The sequence below is a fragment of the Trichoderma ghanense genome, assembly GCF_004382785.1.
Source record: "Trichoderma ghanense strain CCMA-1212 chromosome Unknown scaffold_3, whole genome shotgun sequence".
Classification (NCBI taxonomy): Eukaryota; Fungi; Ascomycota; class Sordariomycetes; order Hypocreales; family Hypocreaceae; genus Trichoderma; species Trichoderma ghanense.
In genome coordinates, this window is record NW_027395666.1 from 470,093 (window position 1) to 489,705 (window position 19,613).

At 54.2% G+C, this 19,613-nt stretch overlaps 5 protein-coding genes across 5 annotated transcripts; 4 read left to right on the top strand and 1 right to left on the bottom strand.

Moving 5' to 3' along the window:
* On the top strand, positions 1–1,014 carry CCMA1212_003460 (Agmatine deiminase; the record flags this gene model as incomplete). The annotated part of the gene is made up of 1 exon (XM_073700808.1): positions 1–1,014. The coding sequence occupies one exon, from the start codon at positions 1–3 to the stop codon at positions 1,012–1,014; it is 1,014 nt and encodes a 337-aa protein (XP_073560354.1).
* A 1,657-nt stretch (positions 1,015–2,671) lies between these two features.
* CCMA1212_003462 (uncharacterized protein) lies at positions 2,672–3,130 on the top strand (the record flags this gene model as incomplete). The annotated part of the gene is made up of 1 exon (XM_073700809.1): positions 2,672–3,130. One exon carries the CDS (start codon positions 2,672–2,674, stop codon positions 3,128–3,130), a length of 459 nt encoding a protein of 152 aa, XP_073560183.1.
* Positions 3,131–8,507: 5,377 nt separating this feature from the next.
* CCMA1212_003464 (Ferric reductase transmembrane component 4) lies at positions 8,508–10,481 on the top strand (the record flags this gene model as incomplete). The annotated part of the gene is made up of 4 exons (XM_073700810.1): positions 8,508–8,689; positions 8,786–8,947; positions 9,030–9,907; positions 9,964–10,481. 4 exons carry the CDS (start codon positions 8,508–8,510, stop codon positions 10,479–10,481), a joined length of 1,740 nt encoding a protein of 579 aa, XP_073560353.1.
* Positions 10,482–11,836: 1,355 nt separating this feature from the next.
* On the top strand, positions 11,837–12,949 carry CCMA1212_003465 (Dihydroorotate dehydrogenase; the record flags this gene model as incomplete). The annotated part of the gene is made up of 1 exon (XM_073700811.1): positions 11,837–12,949. The coding sequence occupies one exon, from the start codon at positions 11,837–11,839 to the stop codon at positions 12,947–12,949; it is 1,113 nt and encodes a 370-aa protein (XP_073560352.1).
* Positions 12,950–13,327: 378 nt separating this feature from the next.
* On the bottom strand, positions 13,328–16,337 carry CCMA1212_003466 (L-fucose-proton symporter; the record flags this gene model as incomplete). The annotated part of the gene is made up of 2 exons (XM_073700812.1): positions 13,328–15,967; positions 16,026–16,337. 2 exons carry the CDS (start codon positions 16,335–16,337, stop codon positions 13,328–13,330), a joined length of 2,952 nt encoding a protein of 983 aa, XP_073560708.1.
* Positions 16,338–19,613: the final 3,276 nt, after the last annotated feature.

Genomic DNA, 19,613 nt, shown 5'->3' on the forward strand with positions numbered 1-19,613 from the left:
ATGGGCTGGCCAGGCTGGGAGGGAATCCTCAAAGACTACCCAGAGAGACTGGTCAAAGCAACCCAAGAGGTCTCGACCATCGCCGCCGCCATCGCCCACTTCGAGCCTGTCACCGTAATTGTTGGAGCCGAGCGAGTCGAAGAGGCCGAAGCATACTTCGCCGAGATTGATACCCCATTCCCGATTAAAGTGCACCGCGTTGAAGGAGATAGCATGGACCTCTGGATGAGAGACATTGCTCCCGTCTTTGTGATCAAGGAAGGCCCCGGCGACGACCGCAGCCTTGTCGGCCTTGACTACAACTTCAACGGTTGGGGCGGCAAGTATCCCACACCCACCACTGTGGACCTGGCAAGAAACCTCCTGAAAGACATCAACATGGAGCGTGTCGAAACGTCCATCGTGACTGAAGGCGGCGCGCTGGAGACCGATGGCGACGGGACTCTCCTGGTAACGGAGAGCTCCATTGTCAATGACAATCGAAATCCCGGCAAGTCTCGCCAGGAGATTGAAGACGAACTTGTTCGTACTCTCGGCGTCAAGAAGGTCATCTGGATCCCGGGCAGACCGGGTCTGGACTCGACCGACTGCCACGTTGACGCCCTCGTCCGCTTTGTCCGTCCCGGCGTCATCGTCCTCAGCAAAGCCAACGAGGAAAAGCCCACGGACTGGACGGTCGTCTATGAGGAGGCCTTGGAGATGCTCAGCTCCGCAACTGACGCACAGGGGCGTCCGTTTGAGATCCTCGAAATAGAGGAACCTGACGAGGATCTCTTTGAGGGCGGAGGCTTCAACGACGATCGCGCCGTGCGAAGCTATGTCAATTATTTGCTGGTAAACGGAGGTGTCATCTTGCCCCAGTTTGGTGATCCAGCTCACGACGCCGCAGCTATTCGGACTGCGCAAAGGGTGTTTGGAGACGAGCGGAGGATCTTGCCTGTTCTCATTGACGAGTTGCCCAGGCTGGGCGGCGGGATTCACTGCTCGACGCAGGAGATCCCACTGTTTCCATGAAGCACACGTTGCTTGAGCTTGCGCTTCTGTCCCCAAGTTGTCATGCTGCTTGTTCAGCCTTTTACTCCTTTGAGTTATGTAGTTGTCATAGCTATTACGTTGCGCTTAGCGCTCCTCAACCCGAAGAGATGGTTGCTTCGTAATGAAACAATAATTCCATGACAGATTCCAAGCTCCATGAGTGATCGACAGAGGAGGAGTGCCTAAAGAGTAGAAGCATACATGCACTCTCCACCCACTTGAAGCATGAGGGCTCACAGCTTAAATTCGTCAACCTGTGGCCAGGCTATAAAGACTCCTATGTCTTCTACTTACTTCAGGCTTCTTGTGTCCTCATATTACGCGCAGATGACCCCCCCGAGCACATCTTCCACGTCGGAGAAAGGGGGGGGAGCGAAGTTCCCAACTTCACGGACCAGCTGCGTATCATGCATAAACAAGACTAATTCACACCCGGTCAACAATCGGGAGTGTGGATCAAACCCACCAGTTCCCGGATTCGTATGCGCTTCCGTAGCTCAGTTGGTTAGAGCTTCGTACTAATACTCCAGCTTCCGAGCTAAGTGTTGGTAATGCGAAGGTCGCAGGTTCAAGCCCTGCCGGGAGCAATGCTCACCAGTGCGCAATCGATTCTTTTTTTTTTCCCTTTTTTTTTTCTATTCAACGTTTTTTTTTTCTTATTTCTTTTTTCTTGTTATACTTGTAGGTATGTCTACGGTTGACTCTTTCGCTCCTCCTCCATTTCGCTCCATCGTTTTGACCTACTCTTCTTCGTGCAAACGAACTCTGTTCAACAACCAAACAGCTCTCCTACCTACTACCTGCTTGGGCCTGACTTGCTCAATGAGATTCACTTCTATCCAAGTGGCATCGACCTATGTTTCTGGGTGCTTGGAAGAATGGGCACCTTTTACTACTCGTTTGCCAATCATGATGTGGGCATACTTTGCAGATAATGTCAATGGCCGGTCCGTTTCCCTTCACTTCTCTGTCACGGGAAGTCCTTCTAGCCGCGAGGATCCTGACAGAAATCATAAAGATCATCCAGCAAATTCTGAATACTGGCGATTCTGCTGTGTTCATCTTTGTTCAGCCATTCAATGATGTTGTTTTCTCATAATGTATCCTTTGGCACAAGGTATCACACACAGCTCACACACAACCTGGGTGTTTGCGTACGTTGAACAGCTATATGATCCGAAGCGTGACAGCGCCAGTGCCGCCGTGGTCGTACAATGTCGGCTGCCTCCTGCCCGAGATGCCATTTCGATCCATGTCAAGGTGATTCGATGACGATCTGTATGGGCCGTTTTCCTGAATACATCTTTGTTTTGCCTTTGGCCTCTACGACAACCCCCCAGCCGCATGTTGTGTCACTTGATCACCTCAGCGTTTTGAACAACTGAACAGCTACCACAGAGGCGCACGAAAATGTTCCCTGGCGGTGAATCTGCATCATATTCAAGAACCTGTGAATAGCAACGAGCGCCATGAGCCTATAAGAGTTCGGGGAGATCCGTGGCTTTGGACCTTCAGAACCGTTCGCGGGAAGCTGAAGAGAGCCTCGGCAGCTTGCATACAAAGAAGAAGGAGAAAGAGAAAACAACAACAACAGCAACAAACAAACAAACAAAAACCAGGCAGTCTACACTCCAACATGGCCAGCGGATCAAGTTCAGTCAGCACAGAAAAAGAAGCCGAGATGTTCGACCGACTGTTCGAGCTCGACGGCGAAGACATCAGCTGGGTCAAGAAGCGCATCTTTGACCGCCTCGCCACCTGCAGAGCGTATCTGGGCGAGCGGCCCCCTCAATTCCGAAAGGCGCTGCGCGAGGCGGAAGAGGCCTCCGTCATCGCGTTCGCCGAGGGCATGACCAACATCGAGTCCAAGATCAACTTCTACATGGCCCACTGCTACAGGGGCCTGGGCAGGTGGGAGGAGGCCTACAGGTTCTACATGGCCAGCACGGTCGACTCGCAGGACATTTACTGGTTGCAGGGCTTGCAGAGCTTCAGCAGGCAGAAGATGGAGGGCGAGCGGAATCCGGAGCTCAGGCGGGTAAGAGGCTCTGGCGACCTGCGCATGTGTTATAGTGAGAGCAAGAAGCTAAGGTAGCCAAGGTCATGGTCTATCCGTAATTCTTGGAGGGGAGGAATGGTTGATCTGTGAGTGAAGACGAGATGTCTCCCATATCTTTTGAGACTACGTTCTCTGGCTAGAACATTTCAGCTTACACGGCATCATAGATTGCATCTTCACAGTTGAGGGGGGATACTGTGAAGCGTGATGAATGGAGCGCTGGTCGCAAATCGTCTCGAGGTCATAGAACAGGATAGTGTATATTTCTCCTAGCAATGCAATGTCTGAAGGGCACAATATCTTGCTGAGCGTAATTACACAGTTTGCTCTCGATTGTTCAAGGCGTGAGATGAACAGGCGGCCCTTGACTCAGTTTTATATGTTATAAGTGCATATGGAATCAGAAACGAAAGGCATTCTCACAGCACTGGCTACGACCGCGATAGATGGAGTAGGGAACATGTGTAACCCTAACCCTCCCGGTGCTGAGAAACAACTCGGGGCATTTTAGGGTAAGTGGTCAACCTAGAGCTATGTCAATGCCCGCCAGTTGCAAGACCGCAAGGACCTGTTGACGAGTTCTGTAATGTAGGCTTTTGACCACGGCGTTTATGAGTTGCGAGCGATTACTTCCAGGTTCCTTGTTCTTATCAATTGCGAGCATGAACTAGACCTGTTCGAGGGATTAGAATATAGCCTGTAACACTGGAGCTGGATGTTTATGGGTGAACAGAGAAGAAAAAAGAAGAAGAAAAATTCTGAAATCTCTGGGCGAGAAAAGAGCAAAAAGTTGAGCGGCGAGAGCCACGAATGGCGTCTGAATTTGACAAAGCCCCCTGCCAGACTCGAACTGGCAATCTCAAGATTCCTCTAACAGACGCTGGGTTTTCCAACGCTAATAGAAGTCTTGCGCCTTAACCATTAGGCCAAGGGGGCTCTCCATTGGCCCCTCGCCTTACAAATATGTCTTATAAGCAGAGGCAGCTCTACGAATTCGTCGAGATCAAACCGATTCCAACTGCTTCGAATGCTGATCCTCGTCCACAAACGCCGCGATCTTGAGCTTCTGAAGGCATCATGAGTAGACGGCAGAATCATCAAGGCACCCGAGTTGACACATCATTACCTCCATCGCCGGAGTTACCACCCAAACAGACACAAACCGGTTCTCCTCAAGCACCGTCTTCCCTCGGTGGTCTGATTCTTCTGCATGTCGCTGTAGCGGCATCCATTTCATTCCCCGCACCCCGCAAGATGGCAAGCAAAACATGAAGCCTTCAACAAACAAAGAACAACAAGGTCTGGATCACATTGAATCCTTTCCTGTTGATCTCGATAGCGGGGAAACTGGCCTCGTAAAACTCCGCATAATAACTCCGGGGTGCGGAGAGAGTATTGCCGACAGACGGACTCGACGATGAGCAAACTCGAATCAACTCGCACTTCCGCACACCCATCTGCCTTCACACAACCATCGCAGCCCTTGTTTGTCTGCCCCCTCGAGCCGCTCCCCTTCCACCCATCCGATTACTTTTTCTCTTTGTCGACAGGGCCGAATTCAGTGTAACCCTGCAGGCTGCTGTGGGCGGGCGCCTGATTGGCGAGCCACGGCCTGTCAAAAAGGCTTGTCATGCTTTTGGCTTTGCAGTTGATCCTGATCCTGGGTCTCGAACATTCATTGATTTCATGGCTTCACTTACATGCTCAATTGCCTCGCGCGCTGAGTGGCGGTCATGTGCCGGGCGACATCATCAGGCATTGCGCTTCCTCTGCGCTGTAACCACAGCCATGCTGCAAAACTGCTCAAGGGCTGCGGACTCTGGATACTGCTTGCTTGCTCTGCGGCACCTCGCCCAGTCGGTTGACTGCTCCATATGACATACAGATTGCTAGGACCAGGCAGCGGCTGTCTAATAAACTTGCTCAAACTGTGTCTTGTTTTCGTCAGGCAGCGCATGGGCGAAGTCAAAAAAAAAAAAAAGTCCGCGGATCCTGGCACGGCTCCGGAGTAGAGTCCGGCATTGCATCGTGCCAGCGCCAAACAAGATTGCGTGCTAATATTAAGCCAGGCCCTGCCTCGCCTGTTCAGTGATGTGCGGCAATCATCTGCCGCGACCTGCGGTCCAAGGATCACTGGCCACATGCCCATGCTGTTGCTGCGTGCACGAGAGCAGGCATGTCGTGTGTCCTCCCACTCTTTCACTGCCTGCCTGTATCGTGACAAAAGAGGAGGGTTACGGACGAAATCATCCCGACTCGACGTAGGTCGAGGACGCAAATCTCGATTCCGCACTGCCCGGTGCCGACATCTATATATGGCTATACATCATGACCGGCTAGCCCTGTTCCTGTCAGATCTGCATCTCGTGCCGACGTGCTACTTTTGCTTGACGCCTTCGAATCATAACAACTACAGCTAAACCGGCCGGCTTGGCCCCCCTGTCCATCATGACCTTTAGGTCCCACACGGTCAGCAATGAGCGGCGTCGACGAGCTTCAGTTCCTCCGACGAAATGATCACCCGTCCTCATTCGACTGCTGAGGACCGAGGTATAACTCGTACTATTTGAAATCGCACCACAGCCTTTCTCCTCGGTTGAGTCATGTATTGCTGAGCCAGGCACAACCTCAGCCTTAGAACATGAAGGAAACAGACACAGACACAGACACACACACCCTCCCGGGTTTGCAAGAGAACTATTATCGGCGCCTTACATGATTGTCACAGCCCACACACACCCCAAGAATACTAAAGCCGATAAAGACTGACGGCCGCAAACTCCTTCCGTAGGCTAAAATCGCTGCCAGCTACGGTACATGTAGTTCGTGTGCCAGATTTGCCGGCAGAGTTCGAGATGACAGCGCCGCTAAAACTGGGCTTTTGACAAGCCACCCGCTCTCACTCAACTCACCTTAAAATCAACTTTGCCGGGCCCGAGGCTAAATTCACGTTCCAACGTCTTGCCGGTATATTTTCCCTGGCTGAATCGGAGCTGCTCAGCCCAAACATAGACGAACCACGCCCTGACGGCGTATCGAGAAATTTGTGAATGACCTGCTGCAAAAGTCTGCTGCGATACCCGTGGAAAGTGAGAGGTCCAGAGCTCGAGGAAAACATTTTGTCCCCCCATAAGCAGTGCGGCCTAGAATGATACGAGAAATTTTGCCTGCCTCTTTGGGATAGAGTCACGGCCAAATTGCAATGCGACGTTGAAAAAACCTTCTTCTCTCTCTTTATCTCGAGCCACTACCTTGTCGTCATTCTCGAGAAAAAGCTAGTTGGTCTTCTTGAATGGGGTGGAAATCAGGGTTGCCGCGTCGTGTCTCAACATGCTGTCCATTACCACGTCTGGATGTATCCTAGTGCATATGTATGTATGTACATTCTCTGCTCATCAACGGGCCTATTCTGAGCCATCATGTAGTCGGCCCGTCCCCGGAGGCTCAACCAAAGTACATACGAGGTGCCTCAACAGATCATCAGGGCAGAAGATGGCTTAGCTGGGACGTACCCCCCGCATTCTTTCCCTCGTGGAGGATCAAAGTTGCATGCATGGCTATCAAGTCTCTCGGTTTGACTTTGGTGATGATGTGCCCATTACAGCCCAGGGACAAAAGACAGCAAGTAGTACCACAGCAACAGCCACGGAAGGTGTAAGCAAGGGGGGGGGGGGGATGCCCGCCAGTTGCAANTTTGGGGGGAACCTTTGCAGTGTAGCATGCCGACTCGCAGGCGGCCGTCTTACAAGTCGTGTCATGGGTGATACGCCGTATCACGGTGCGAGCTCCTACCCGTTCCAGCAATGGTGACATTTGTGCCGCCGAATCCTCAAGACTTGGACGTACCTATGAAGCATACAATACACCAGAGACCATCCCTGTGACTTCATAGGGCATGATGGTAGGGAGGGAGGGGGGAAAGAGAAATTAAACTCTGCAAGTCAGAGCTGGGCCAACACTTGCATCGTGGATGCCGGGCCAAGAAGGGGCTAACAACGAAGGGGGAGGGAGGGATTTTCTCATATCGACATGATCATGGCATCATGGTCCTTCCGGGGTGGAGGGGGGGAAAAGGCTGCAGTATCAAGCTCTGTTCGAGGCTACTGCGAAGCATGAAAGTGCTAGTAGATGGGTTGGATAGTGCTGTTCGTTCGGAGTACCTGCCACCCCCCCCTAGGAGCCAAAAGAGATCGGCGTGTTGCGACCTTGCCCCCCTCGTTGTTGTGGGCTCTTGCTTTTGACTTACATGGATTGGGCCAGGCCTTTGGCTCATGTATGCTTGTGTCAAGGGCCGAGTCTGCCATCGGGCGCCTGAATTGGGTGGCTGCAAAGAAGGGGAGTTGATGGTGAGGAAACGAGTCGCTGGACGAATAAACATAAAGGCAGACGTCCTGGATGTCGTGGGTAGTCTCTCGACTCTTGGCCCAACCAGCTGTGCTTTCCGCTCGTTTCGTCTCGTGAGGGTTCTTGCTCGCATCAAATCTCACAGAAAGCAGAATATTCCGGCGTTGAGCTCGGCATCTGAACGTTATTTGGAATCGTAGGCTCAGCGGCCTTCTCGCCCCCCCGTCTGAGGCCTCCCTCTCGTCGGAGGCTTATCATATCCAACCAGCAGCAAATATCCAACGAGATAGTCTCTAGCCTGACAAAAGAACTCCTGAGAAACAAAGTAAGCATTATCCTCACACGAATGTTTTCACTTACACATGCCCTATTCGCCCGTGCCGTCGGGGCCGGGGTAACATATGTCTGACAGGCATCGTGAAGCAGGGACCACCGTGATCAGAGCATCCAGCCGGCCTTCACCTTCCCTAATCTGAAAACCAAGTCAGATAACGATCACTCGAGTCCCAAAAGATTCGCAATCTCTGCCCAGCATTGGCTGAGCCGTGGGCCGAGCTGCAGTTGCCTTTCCTGAGGTATCATTGCAACGGCAACACTTTGATATCAGGGCAAAATAGTGGGACTGTGCTGCCGCACGGGTCAAGCCGAAGATTATCTTCAACATCCCACTCGGGAGGTAAATATAGAAATCTTGGAATCTGCGAAAAGCGACGCTGTATGTAATCAGCATGAGCAATGCGTGGTTGCCAGGGGCTGGCATTTTTGTTCTTTGACTGATCGCTGACGGATAGATAGTCGCCGTCGAAGGACATATACATTCCCCTTGGTGCTCGGCAAAATTGTTATACTCGCCTGCTCTCTATCCACTTTCACAGCAAGCCTCAGCCTCGGGCTTGTCACGAACCACGACGTCTCTTCCTTCACTTCTTCGCTTTGCCGGCACCCTCATTCACTGTTCGTTCTGGTGGTTAGAGAACCAAGCCTCGACCCTGCCTTGGGCAACAGCCGCCCGCTTCGACCTAGACCTTTTCTCCTATACGAAACTATTTTTGCATCAAGGTTGCCCAACATGCCAACCAGCAGTAGCGCATTTGCGCACCGTGAGGCGCTCAACCACCGGCAGATGTACGCATTCATCGGATCAATGGTCGGGCTCGCGGCCATCTTCATCTGCTTCCATCTGGGACGACGTATTGCGCAGAAGTCGAATGCGGGAAAGAAGGGGGTTTCGACCTTGGCCGCTCTCTCTCGGTAAGAACATACATCGTTGAAGTCTGCTGGCAATGGATTTAAAAACGGTTAGCAGGGGGCTTGGTGACGAGGAAGCTAATATGAGGGATTGGATAGGAAACCGCGAAATGTTCTTCTCCGCACAGCACCCGGTCTGCCCTCTCGGGGACATGCCATCCTCGTCTTCTTGTACCTGGCCGTCAACATCATCATTACCTTTACAGACATTGACAACTCTGTCATGAAGATGAACTCCAACTTGGCCTCACGGGCAGCATGGTAGGTACCAGAATCGACTCTGCAAGTGGGGGGGGAGCCAAGTCGCTCCCCTGTCGTCTCAGGGATACTGACGGTGTAACAGGATGGCCGTTGCCAATCTCGTCGTTGTCATTTTCCTGGCTCTGAAGAACACTCCACTGGCGTTCCTGACGGCGTGGTCATACGAGCGCCTCAACATCCTGCACCAAATCGCCGGCTCCATGTGCATCATCTTCGTCATCATCCATGCCTCCTGCTACTCGTCCTACTTTAGCCTTGCCGGACGGACCGCGATCCTCCGCGAGGAGAGCGTCATCTATGGCGAAATCGCCGGCGCGTCCTTCTTCATCGTCGGGTTTGCGGGAGCGGTGATCCGCCGGTGGTGGTACGAGCTCTTCTACTACGTCCACATCAGCTTCTGGATCCTCGCCATCGTCATGGTAGGCCTCCACCAGCCCAACTTTGGCGAGAAGATTGTCTACGTGGTGATTGTGACGGCCGGCATCTGGGTGCTCGACCGCCTGATCCGCATGACCCGCCTGTTGATATACAGCACCAACAACTCGGCCGCTCTCACCCCTCTGCCCAACGGCGGCACTCGCGTGACCCTTAAGAAGGCTCCCTTGGGTGCTGTGTCGGGGCAGCACTGCTTTTTGTGGATTCCCTCGATGCGGACATGCGAGACACACCCCTTTACCATTGCGGCCATGGAGCCGCTCGAGTTTGTCGTCAACTCCCACGATGGCTTCACGCGGGACTTGCACCGGTATGCCGTCAAGCACCCCGGCGCGACGGTCAAGGCCTCGGTGGAGGGCGCCTATGGTACCCTGCCCGACGCTTGTGAATATGACAGAGTCGTCCTGGTCGCGGGTGGAAGCGGTTCGACGTTTACATTTGGCATGGCGCTCAACATGCTCAAGGCGAAGACTGCCGAGCAACTGAACAAGAAGATTACCTTTATCTGGATGGTCAAGTACGAGAGTAAGTGCCTCAGGATCCCGTGTGAAGTGTGGCGTAGGCTGACTTGGATGCAATAGGTCATCTTAACTGGTTCGCCTCGCATCTCGACACCCTTGCAAAGGACGACCGTGTGGAGCTCCAGCTGTACGTTACTCGATCATCGGAGAAGAAGGCAGATGCTGAGACGGGCCTCGAATCGGCTCCCGCCATACCGCCGTCCGAAATCGACGTCGAGAAGGCGGTTCCCGCCGTGACGGCCCAGCCACTCGTATCCTCTTCATCCTCCTCCTCTTCAGCCTCATCTTCATCCTCATCCTCATCCTCCAAGTCCATCACAGACGAAACCGACTCGACACAGAACACCGCCGCCGCAGAGACACAGCCGCATGCCTACAGCAGCTTCATCAGACGCGGCAAGCCGGACATGCCCTCCTTGATCCGCACCATGATCGACGAGACGCCGGCGGAGCAGCGCGTGCTGGTTCTGGGTTGCGGGCCGGACGGCCTGATGGCGCAGGTTCGCAACACGACGGCGGCGTGCATCCGGTCTGACGGACCGGGAGTCGAGCTGCATTGCGAACAGTTTGGCTGGTAATGCCGGATTATGTCGAACTTTTCTGCTTTTTGCTTCCTTTTGTCTTTTCTATTTTTTTTTTTTTCAGACATGATGTTGTGCGCCGCTAGAAAAGTGTTTTCTTGTTCTTCCCTTGTCACGTTTGCGGCATCTGTTCTCATTTCTGACATGGCTTCCTGGAGTTGGGTCATTTCTTTGCATCTCCGGCGAGATGGTATACCAACATGTTTTCCTGTTGTCCCTTTTCTTTTGTCGTTTCGGAGGAAATGAGTCATGCCTTGAGGATACGACTCTTGTATATATATCTGTTGTTTCTGACTTTGTTCGGCGGAACATGTACATATGATGAGATAAAGTGCGCCCTATTTATGTTCATATAGCATGAAGCAGGCAGAGTGTTCTCGTGAAAGAGTCAAGCAAAGAGGGTCAAGGAGGAGGGGAGCAAACAGAAGAGGCAGAACCCGTCGCGAGACAAAAAAACCGAGCACAAACCTCGGGGATAAGTGTACAGATACGGCTTCCCAACTCCTGCGCACGCACGGATGCATATCAGCACACAAAACGAAGACAAAACCAACTGTGAACCCGAATTTCTGTCCGGCCAGAGCACGGAAACGCAGCACGAGGCTTGAAAGAGGCGGACTTGCACGAGTATTTCTCTCCAATAGTGCTGCCCTCTGGACGTTGGCATGGGGGGGAGGGGGCTTATAAATGCTTACCAAGTATGAAGCGCCTTGGAGAAAAGCCCCCCTCTTTCCCTATGTGGTTTTGCCATATTCGCAGGCCCGTCGATCACTTGGTGCGTATACCGCAGCAACAGTATGAGACTTGGGAAGCTTCGGAGTGTTTGTAAAAGGGTGGAAACGGAGGCCAAGTGGGAAGGTGATGATGTCTCGCATGATCCAGATCGTGTTTCTGAGGAGAGCGAGGCTTGCGGAACTGCGGGGTGCAGCTGATGGAAAGATCTAGTTACACGCCAATTTGTCTTTTTCGGCATGTTTTCATTATTCAATAGAAACGTCCAGTATTCGTTTAGTCCGCTTACTTATCTGTCTCCTTGATCTCCTCTTTGCGCAAGGTGTTACTGAATACGCGGAAAGACAACAGCAGGATGAGGCAATACCAATACTTTCCTTTCGCTTCCCCTTTTCCTTTGGTCTCGCCTACGCGGGCCAGACCGTCAGATGTGGGGAAAAACAAACCCGTCTCTTATCGTTTCCCCCACATGTTTCCCGCTTTATCAGCTCACCACCACAACTCACAGCAAACTTCAACCCTCGACCTTCCAACTCCCTTCTTCACCTTCACTCCTATAACGAAACTCATCCTCCTTGATACAGACAAACAGAGTACAATAAATACTTATCAAAAAAAAAATGCCACCCAAATTGCGCATCCACCCCCCTCTCCTCAACACCGCCTCCCCCTGGTCCACATCCCACACCCACCTCACGTCCCTCCTCCGCAGCCCCTCCCTCGGCGCGGTAACCACCCGGACGAGCCTCCTCGCCGGCTTCCCCCACGATCCTTCCCGCCACCGGTACGCCTTCTTCGATCCCGCTGCCCTCTCGGTTCCCGGCAGCAACAATACCAGTAGTACAACAGCAACAGCAACAAAATCGAGCACCTTTTCCGGCCCACCAGAAGACTCCCTCACCAACAACATCCCCCAAACATCCACCCTCACCCCCCTCGCATCCCTCAACACCCTAGGCTACAGCCCCCTCCCCCTATCAGCATACCTCTCCATGATATCCTCCTTCACTTCCCCGGCATCATCAAGCCCCAAAACAATCATAATAAGCATCACCGGCTCCCCAAGCGAAATATCCTCCTCCTACGGCCTCATCTCCTCATTCTTTCACTCCTCCTCCTCCTCCCCCTCCTCGTCAGCCTTCCCGCTAGCCATCGAAATCAACCTCTCATGCCCCAACATCCCCAACCTCCCCCCACCAGCATACTCCCCCTCCTCCCTAGCGACATACCTCGCCGCTCTGCCCATCGCCTCAGATATTCCCATCGGCATCAAAATCCCACCATATACCCACGCCGGCCAATTCGACGACTTCGTCTCAGCCCTCCTCGGCTCCCACTCGCCATCTGCTCCAGCTTCATCTTCAGCCCCCGTCCCAGCATCAAAACTAAGCTTCATCACGGCAACAAACACCCTCGGCTCATCCCTTCTCCTCGGCCCCTCTTCCTCTTCTTCCCCTGAGCCCCTCCTCCCAGACGCAGGCATAGGCGGCATGGCCGGCCCGCCTCTCCACCCCCTCGCGCTGGGCAACGTGGCCATCTTGCGCCGCAGATTCGATGCGGACCCGCGATTGGCACACCTCGACATCATCGGCGTCGGAGGCGTTTACGACGGCCAGGGATATAAGCGGATGCGCAGTGTGGGAGCCATGGCCGTTGGGATCGCGACGGCGTTGGGGAGACAGGGCGTGGACGTCTTTACGTCTATCGAAAAGGACATCAATTCTGCTTGGTAGATATCATCATGTCATTCACAACACGAGGCAACTTTGCAAAGATGAGTCAAGAGAGCATCCGTCAACGCAAAGATCCATGCCAAGTAGATGGACACGGATGTATCAAGGCCATCTACCATCTATAATACGCCTGCCCATGTGAAACTGTACATAGTTGCTTTTATATAACCGTCCCAGTCTGTATCCCACAGACAACGTCCAGAACCAGACTCCATTTGAGATAGGGGTATAATCTTAACCATTCATGCCATCAACAACACCAAACTCCGGCCAAATACGCAAAGTCGTGGCCTCGTCATATATACAACCAAAAAAGCGATATATCCAGAAATGAAAATGACCAATGGGCAGAAAGGGAGATTAGAAGCATATAAGAGCCTACGTCCTGAGGCTGCCTTCGCTATGCTCGACCTCGAGTGCAGGCGAAGACTTACGGCGAGACCCATTGATCTTTGCGCTCAGCCCTTTGGAAACAACGCCCAAGAAACCGCGGGGAGGCTTTTCCGCAACTGCATTCTCCCTGAAGAAATCGGTAGTAATGGTGGCCGGATCAGCACGAGGCTCTCCATCGGCAAGCAGTCCGCCAGAAACAGCTTCGTCCATGGGACGCTCTCCTTCGTTTCGTAGCACGCGGCGTGGTGGACGTGGGTCTACCATCAGCCGGGCATCCTTGACGTGCGTGAGGAAGAGCGGCAGGGCCATCATGACCACCTGCATCGCCACAATGAGGATGTATGCATGTTGTACAGTGCCCCCATGAATGATGATGCCGTACATGACGAAGGGGAAGAAGGCGGGGCCAGAGGCGCCCATCGTAATGAAAGCGGCGGCGCGTTTGGTTCTTCTGCCCTGGCCACGCATGCCAATGGCGAAGATAAGAGGCCAAATGGGCCCTTCGGCGAAGAAAAACAGACAAGCAGGAATGAATAGCAGGTTCGCATTAGAGGGTCGTATGACAACACAAAGCAGAGCGGACAAGAAACAGAGAAAGGTGCAGAAGCTGAGGACGGTTCGTGGCTGAGGCAGCCGAGGGTTCTTGACCGCAAGGTAGGTGAGATAGGCGGCGGCAAATCGCGAGACGGCAAAAGCCGTGTGTCCCACCGTAAGATAATCCGATAGAGAGAGGGTCAGGCCCGGCGGCTGATCCGGATCCGCCGCTCCGAGCCCGGATAGCCCAGTGACGGCACCGCTGGCCGCACCCATGCCGGACTTGGGCTGTGATGGCAGGGCCGAGAGGAGAAGGCTGTTGAAGAAAGTGCTGTTGCTCTCTTGGCCTGCCACGTACAGATACTGGGCCATGACGGCCAGGATGAGACTGACGGTTCTCAGCTGCAGACCGCCAATGCTCTTCTTGGTCGGGTCAACGGGCAGCAGCTTGGTCGACTCCTCCAGCTCGCTGTCACTGACCTCGGGAAGCGGCATGTAGTAGAAGAAGAGAGCGAGCACCACGCAGAGCAGCGTGATGCCGAGATATGTCCACTGCACATTGATCAGTGTAGTGCTGCTGCTTCGGCTACCCGTATCAGCGTGGCTGAGCGACTTGAAGAAGACCTTTTGCGCCAGGAGGCCGCTGAGAACGCTGCCAACGCCCTGCACGGCCTGTGCCAGCATGAGGCGAGTTTCGCCATACTGCGGCGGTCCACAGAGCACCATGAAGGAGTTGGCAGCGACTTCGAGGACTGAAAGGCCGAAACCAACGACGAAGTTGCTGAGCATGAAGCCGCCAAAGGAATTTGTAACGGCAGAGGGCCAGAAGATGATGGTGCCCGTGCCATAGATGCACAAGCCGGTGATGAATGTCGCCTTGTAGCCCCCGATGTTCTCGTCATTTTGCCGATGACGCTTGGATCGGCTGTGCTCGTCACGTCGCAGAATCCACTCGCCAACCAGAAGAGGACCGAAGAAGTAGCCGCCGCCAAAGTAGGCACTCGTCAGGCCAATCGTCTGAGCCGTGCTCATGTTGTCTACCGCAGCAATAGCGTTGTTGAGCGTGTTAAGCAGCCCGTATGAAATTCCCCACAGGAAGAAGAGAATGGCCACAATGGTGCAGTATTTCCACGACTCCTTGCTGTTGGCTCGAAGCATGCTCTTGGGCTTGGTCATGTTGACGAAGCCAAAGTAGACGCCGTTTTCGTAGGAATGGTCCGTCGAGAGCGTGTTGGTGGTGCGGGAGCGATTTGCAGAATAGGTAAGGGGTAGAGACGTCATATCGGGAGTGGTCAGGAACTCCATGGCGCTCATGGGCGCATCCGGACCGGGGCTGACGACTTGTCGACCGCTGCCAAGGGCACCGTGGGCGACGGGCTCCGGTTTCATCACTCCCGAGTTGTTCACGTTGTTACCCACCGACCGGTTGTCCGAGCCTCGCTGGCTCTTGTCGCTTGTGGTGCTCGGGCTGGGCCTGCTGATATTGTCGTTCTTGGGATTGTGAAGCATTGCAGGCAGAAGGCGAAGGACAAGAGGCTTCAAGGTGGGAATGCAGGCGCAGGTGATGCCGACATTGACCTCGACGGCGCTCCACATGAGCGCCAGCGACGCGTTGTAGGCAAAATCAGCTTGGCCACCGAACCTCGAACTCGGGTCGCTGGTGATTCCGGTGGGGACGTCGGTGATGGCCTGCTGAAGATAATAGACTCGGACGACATCCACGACGGCAACAAAGACACCCAGAGTGAAGGTAACGACAAGGATCGTCTTTTGCCGCGAGGGTAGCCGCATGCCGGTCAAGACGGGTATCGGCAGCGCAAGAATCGCAAGGTCCGTAACGATGTTGACGGGAGCGGCGCAGATAAACTCGGTCAGCAGGGGGATGCACCTCGTCGTGCCTTTGTAATTGGCGTTCCAAGCAGCTTGTACAGGCGTGCACTGGAAAATGTTCATGAAGGTGAGGACAATTCCTGCAATGTTGACAATGGCAAGGATCAGCCAAGAAGCGAAGCGCAGGACCATCTGGGTGTTTCTAGCCAAGCGCAAGTAGAAGATGAGGATGCTCGTTTTCGTAGCCATCAAGGCCGGATTCTGGGTACGCTCGTCAATACGGTGTCCTCCCACCATGGAATGGGGACCGAAGACTTACGTAGAGAATAGAGAAGACATATTCGCAATGGCGAAGAGTTGCGATGTCTGATGCGGGAATGTCTTCATCGTGCTTGCCGAGCCCGTTGGCAACGCCCAAGCAGATGGTGAAGGACAAGAAGAAGGAGATGAGCCAGGCCAAGAGGATAGTCCGGTCGTCCCATGTGAATCGCTTTACGATGAAATAGCGAGAGATCATGCGCGCGAAGACGAAGACTGAGGCGAGGACCAGAGTAGCTATCGTGACGGCCAAGACAGCAGGTCCCCGGTTCGCAATGGAGCCACCTGGTTCTACATCCGAGTCTGTTTCCATGGCGGTAGCTTCGACAACAAGCCCATTGAGTAACGATAGGATGGGCGAGATGGAGAGCAGAGATTTAGTCGGGATCCGAGTCGAATTCCAGTCGAGTAGAGGCGGGTGGGAGCGAGGAAAGAAGCCTCTCAGGATACCGAGCAGCTGAGAGGTTGATACTTGTAAGGGTCAAAGACGAAAAGTCTCCGGCAGACCCAAGAAAGGAGAGCAAGATTGTCGAGCTAGGTATCTGGCGGCGATGCGGAGTCTGCCATTGCCTCGCGCCCCAGGGGTTAGATTTGATCTAGATCTCGGCTACCGTCTGGGTTGAAGATGGGCTCCAGCAGAGCGGCACGAAGCAGGGAGAGGTCGGTCTTGGGCTGAGGGGGGTGCTACCTTGTGCCTGGACCAGCTATACTTGTAAGAGGGAGCCGAGCAGCACGCAGCCGACAGGTGATGTGCAGAATCGCTGCCGGTCCAACCAGCGTCTTCGACTAGATATTACTAGTCACTAGCACCGAGGGCCAGAGGCTGAGCGGTGCGGCAGCCCGGGATCCGCGAGGGGATATACGCGAGAAGGCTTCGGCCAGGGCCGTGACCAGGTCAGTCGACGTCCAGTCCCGGTCAGCCCAGTCGACGTCCAGTCGAGCAGCTTGACCGCAGCGCAAGGCTGCTGACGCTGTTGCTGGTAAGGAGAGTAATTATAGCGCAGGCAGTGAGATGTGATGCATGGGTATTTGTTGCTGCTTGGTCAGACTCAGGCCCAGATCGAGGGCCTTTCCGGCAAAGACAGCCAGGGCTCTCTCTCTCTGTCTCTCTCTCTCTCTCTCGACTCTGTCAGAAGCTCGTAAGACGATTCGGAGGTGAGTGGGAAGAAGGAATAGGGCACGGAGCAGGGAGATTGTATGAGTTGTGTCGATGTTTGTGAGGAGAGCAAGAAAGGCTGGCTGACGAAGAAAAGTCGCGAGCTATGAGAGACGATAGACGGGAGCCAAGCAGAGCAGGAGCAACGGACTGGAGGCCGGAGCTGCGGTACCTGCCTGGCACTACACTGGACTGCACCGCACCTGCACAGGCCGACGGGATGCTTGGGGGGCAGGTGGCGGACTTGCGCTTGCCCGCGAGTCTGCGCCTGCACCTGCAGCTGCCACTCGATACCTGCAGGGTACAGCCTGGGTGGTACCGCTTGAGGGGTCTCGAGCGCAAAGTACCGGTACCGGGGCCCGGCTAGCTGCTGGCTAGTACCCGGAAGGCACCCGGGCTGCTGTGACGTTGGGCAGCGCTTCAATGTAGAAGCCAAGTACCGACCCAGCTTGTTTTGGCGAGGGCAGCCGGGCGTCTTTTGCAGCAAGTGGTACCGGGCAGGTCACTGCCATGCATCTTGCAGTGGTTGGGCATCTTCCAGTTGCTGTCTTGATGTTCCATGTCAATCAAAGCACAGAGGAATGCCATTAGGTATGAGTGAACGCATGAGACGGCATGGTGTACAGCAACTGCTGCTTCAGCTGGCTCAGTTCTAGCCCAGTCCGTTCTTGGAAATGCCGTCAAGTCACAGCACATCCACATCCAGTTTAGACACCGAGCCCTTATGACGCGACGATGCTAAGACATGCACCTGCATACACAACACAGTACATACAAGCATGACCGCAGCCAACCTGAACTGCTACCCCATATTCTCAGCGGGAGCGGGCGAGGATTCTCAAGTCCCAATGGCATGTAAGACAAGTGTGCGCATCCTGCAGGACTGGGAAGACAATTAATCAGATAATTAACAACATCAGCACCTCTCAAGAAGCTTCGCACCGCCAGTTCAACCACTGCGGCACACCCCGTCCCGCGGCAGACATAGGGCAAAAGGGCGGCGGGCAGCGAAAAGAGGGGCTGCCGAGCAATAAAGATGGCGGTATGACGGCGGGACCCCCTGCGAGGCGCATCCAGACGCCGGCTTTCTGCTGATCCTGAAGCCATCGTGAGGGCGTATCAGGAGCGTCTCTGGCCTTGCCGGCAAAACGTTGCGAGGATGGGGGTACTGCTGGGCTATGAGGGGAGGGACACGGGCTCTTGAGCCAGCTAACGAGGACCTTGGGGTTGATGAAGCTGGGCAAGCAGGCACATGACGGATGGACACTTCGGCCGACTGGCGGGATCCAGGCCCCGTCGATTCGAATCCAGGGCTGCGAACACATCGAATCACAGACGACGGCCGGGCATTCGATCGCGACAGCCGCAAGGGCACAGGTACCACGCGCATCACGCACTGGTTTGGTGCCTTGTTCATCCCCTTCCACGAGCGTGTAGTTGTATGTATGCCAAAGAAAAGAGCGGTATTAGGCGCCTCGACCTGGGCCATGCAGATTGACTCGCTCGTCATCGTGTCTTCATACCTCCACGATGCAACTAACAAAATGGTCTGGAGTAGCTGTAGGGACATGCAGAGCTTGAAAATCGAGTTGGTAGGCGCGCAAAGCGAGCAAATGGGAACAGCCGTCGTCCACGCCAATGGGCCGAATAGAGCCATCAGGTGCCAACCGGTTACAGAAAGAGGCAGAACCGACGGCTGAATGTGGCGGCGACGTGCTGTTGGTGATGCTGAGGCTGGGTGTTTAGCACGGGTCTAGCAGCAATTGTGCCTGATTTCCGGGGGAGGTTACGGCATCCATGTTGAAGTTTTGCATGCTCGGGGCAGCATAGCGACAAGGTACAAGTAGAGCTACGACGGAGTGACGGATAAGGTACACGACACAGCATGAAACTGACAACAGACGACATCCAGCAGAAGTCGTTCAATCACTAAGAACTCGACAGTGAAGCTCTCGTGCATCTTCATCTGCCGTCGACGAGCACGTACCTGTACCTGCCCGTCAACCGCAAGTCGGTCCGCCCGCCACTGGCCCAGCCATGCACGGGGCTCGTCCTGCGCTCTCAGACCCCCCAGCGGCAGTGGGGTCGTGTATCTGTACCTCGACCGTTGAAGGTTAAACGGGAAGCGGGCCCACCAATTCGAAGTCGAGACATCAAACGGTGCGAGAGGGGATTTGATGCTGCTATGCGGTCACTGTGCGCTGCCAATCGCAGAGGCCAAGAGACACTGGCAGAGCAGCTTGGGCTGACATAGTTTTGCTGTACTGTATTCAGCCGGCAGTCAAGAGCGGCTGTTGCGTGATGGACGAAACAAAAGGGCGATGAATCAGACATGGGTACAACTGATGCCAATGCTTCGACTTACAACGCACAGCCAACATACCTAGGTACGCAAGTCTACACCGTATTTACCTCAAACCACGAAGATACATA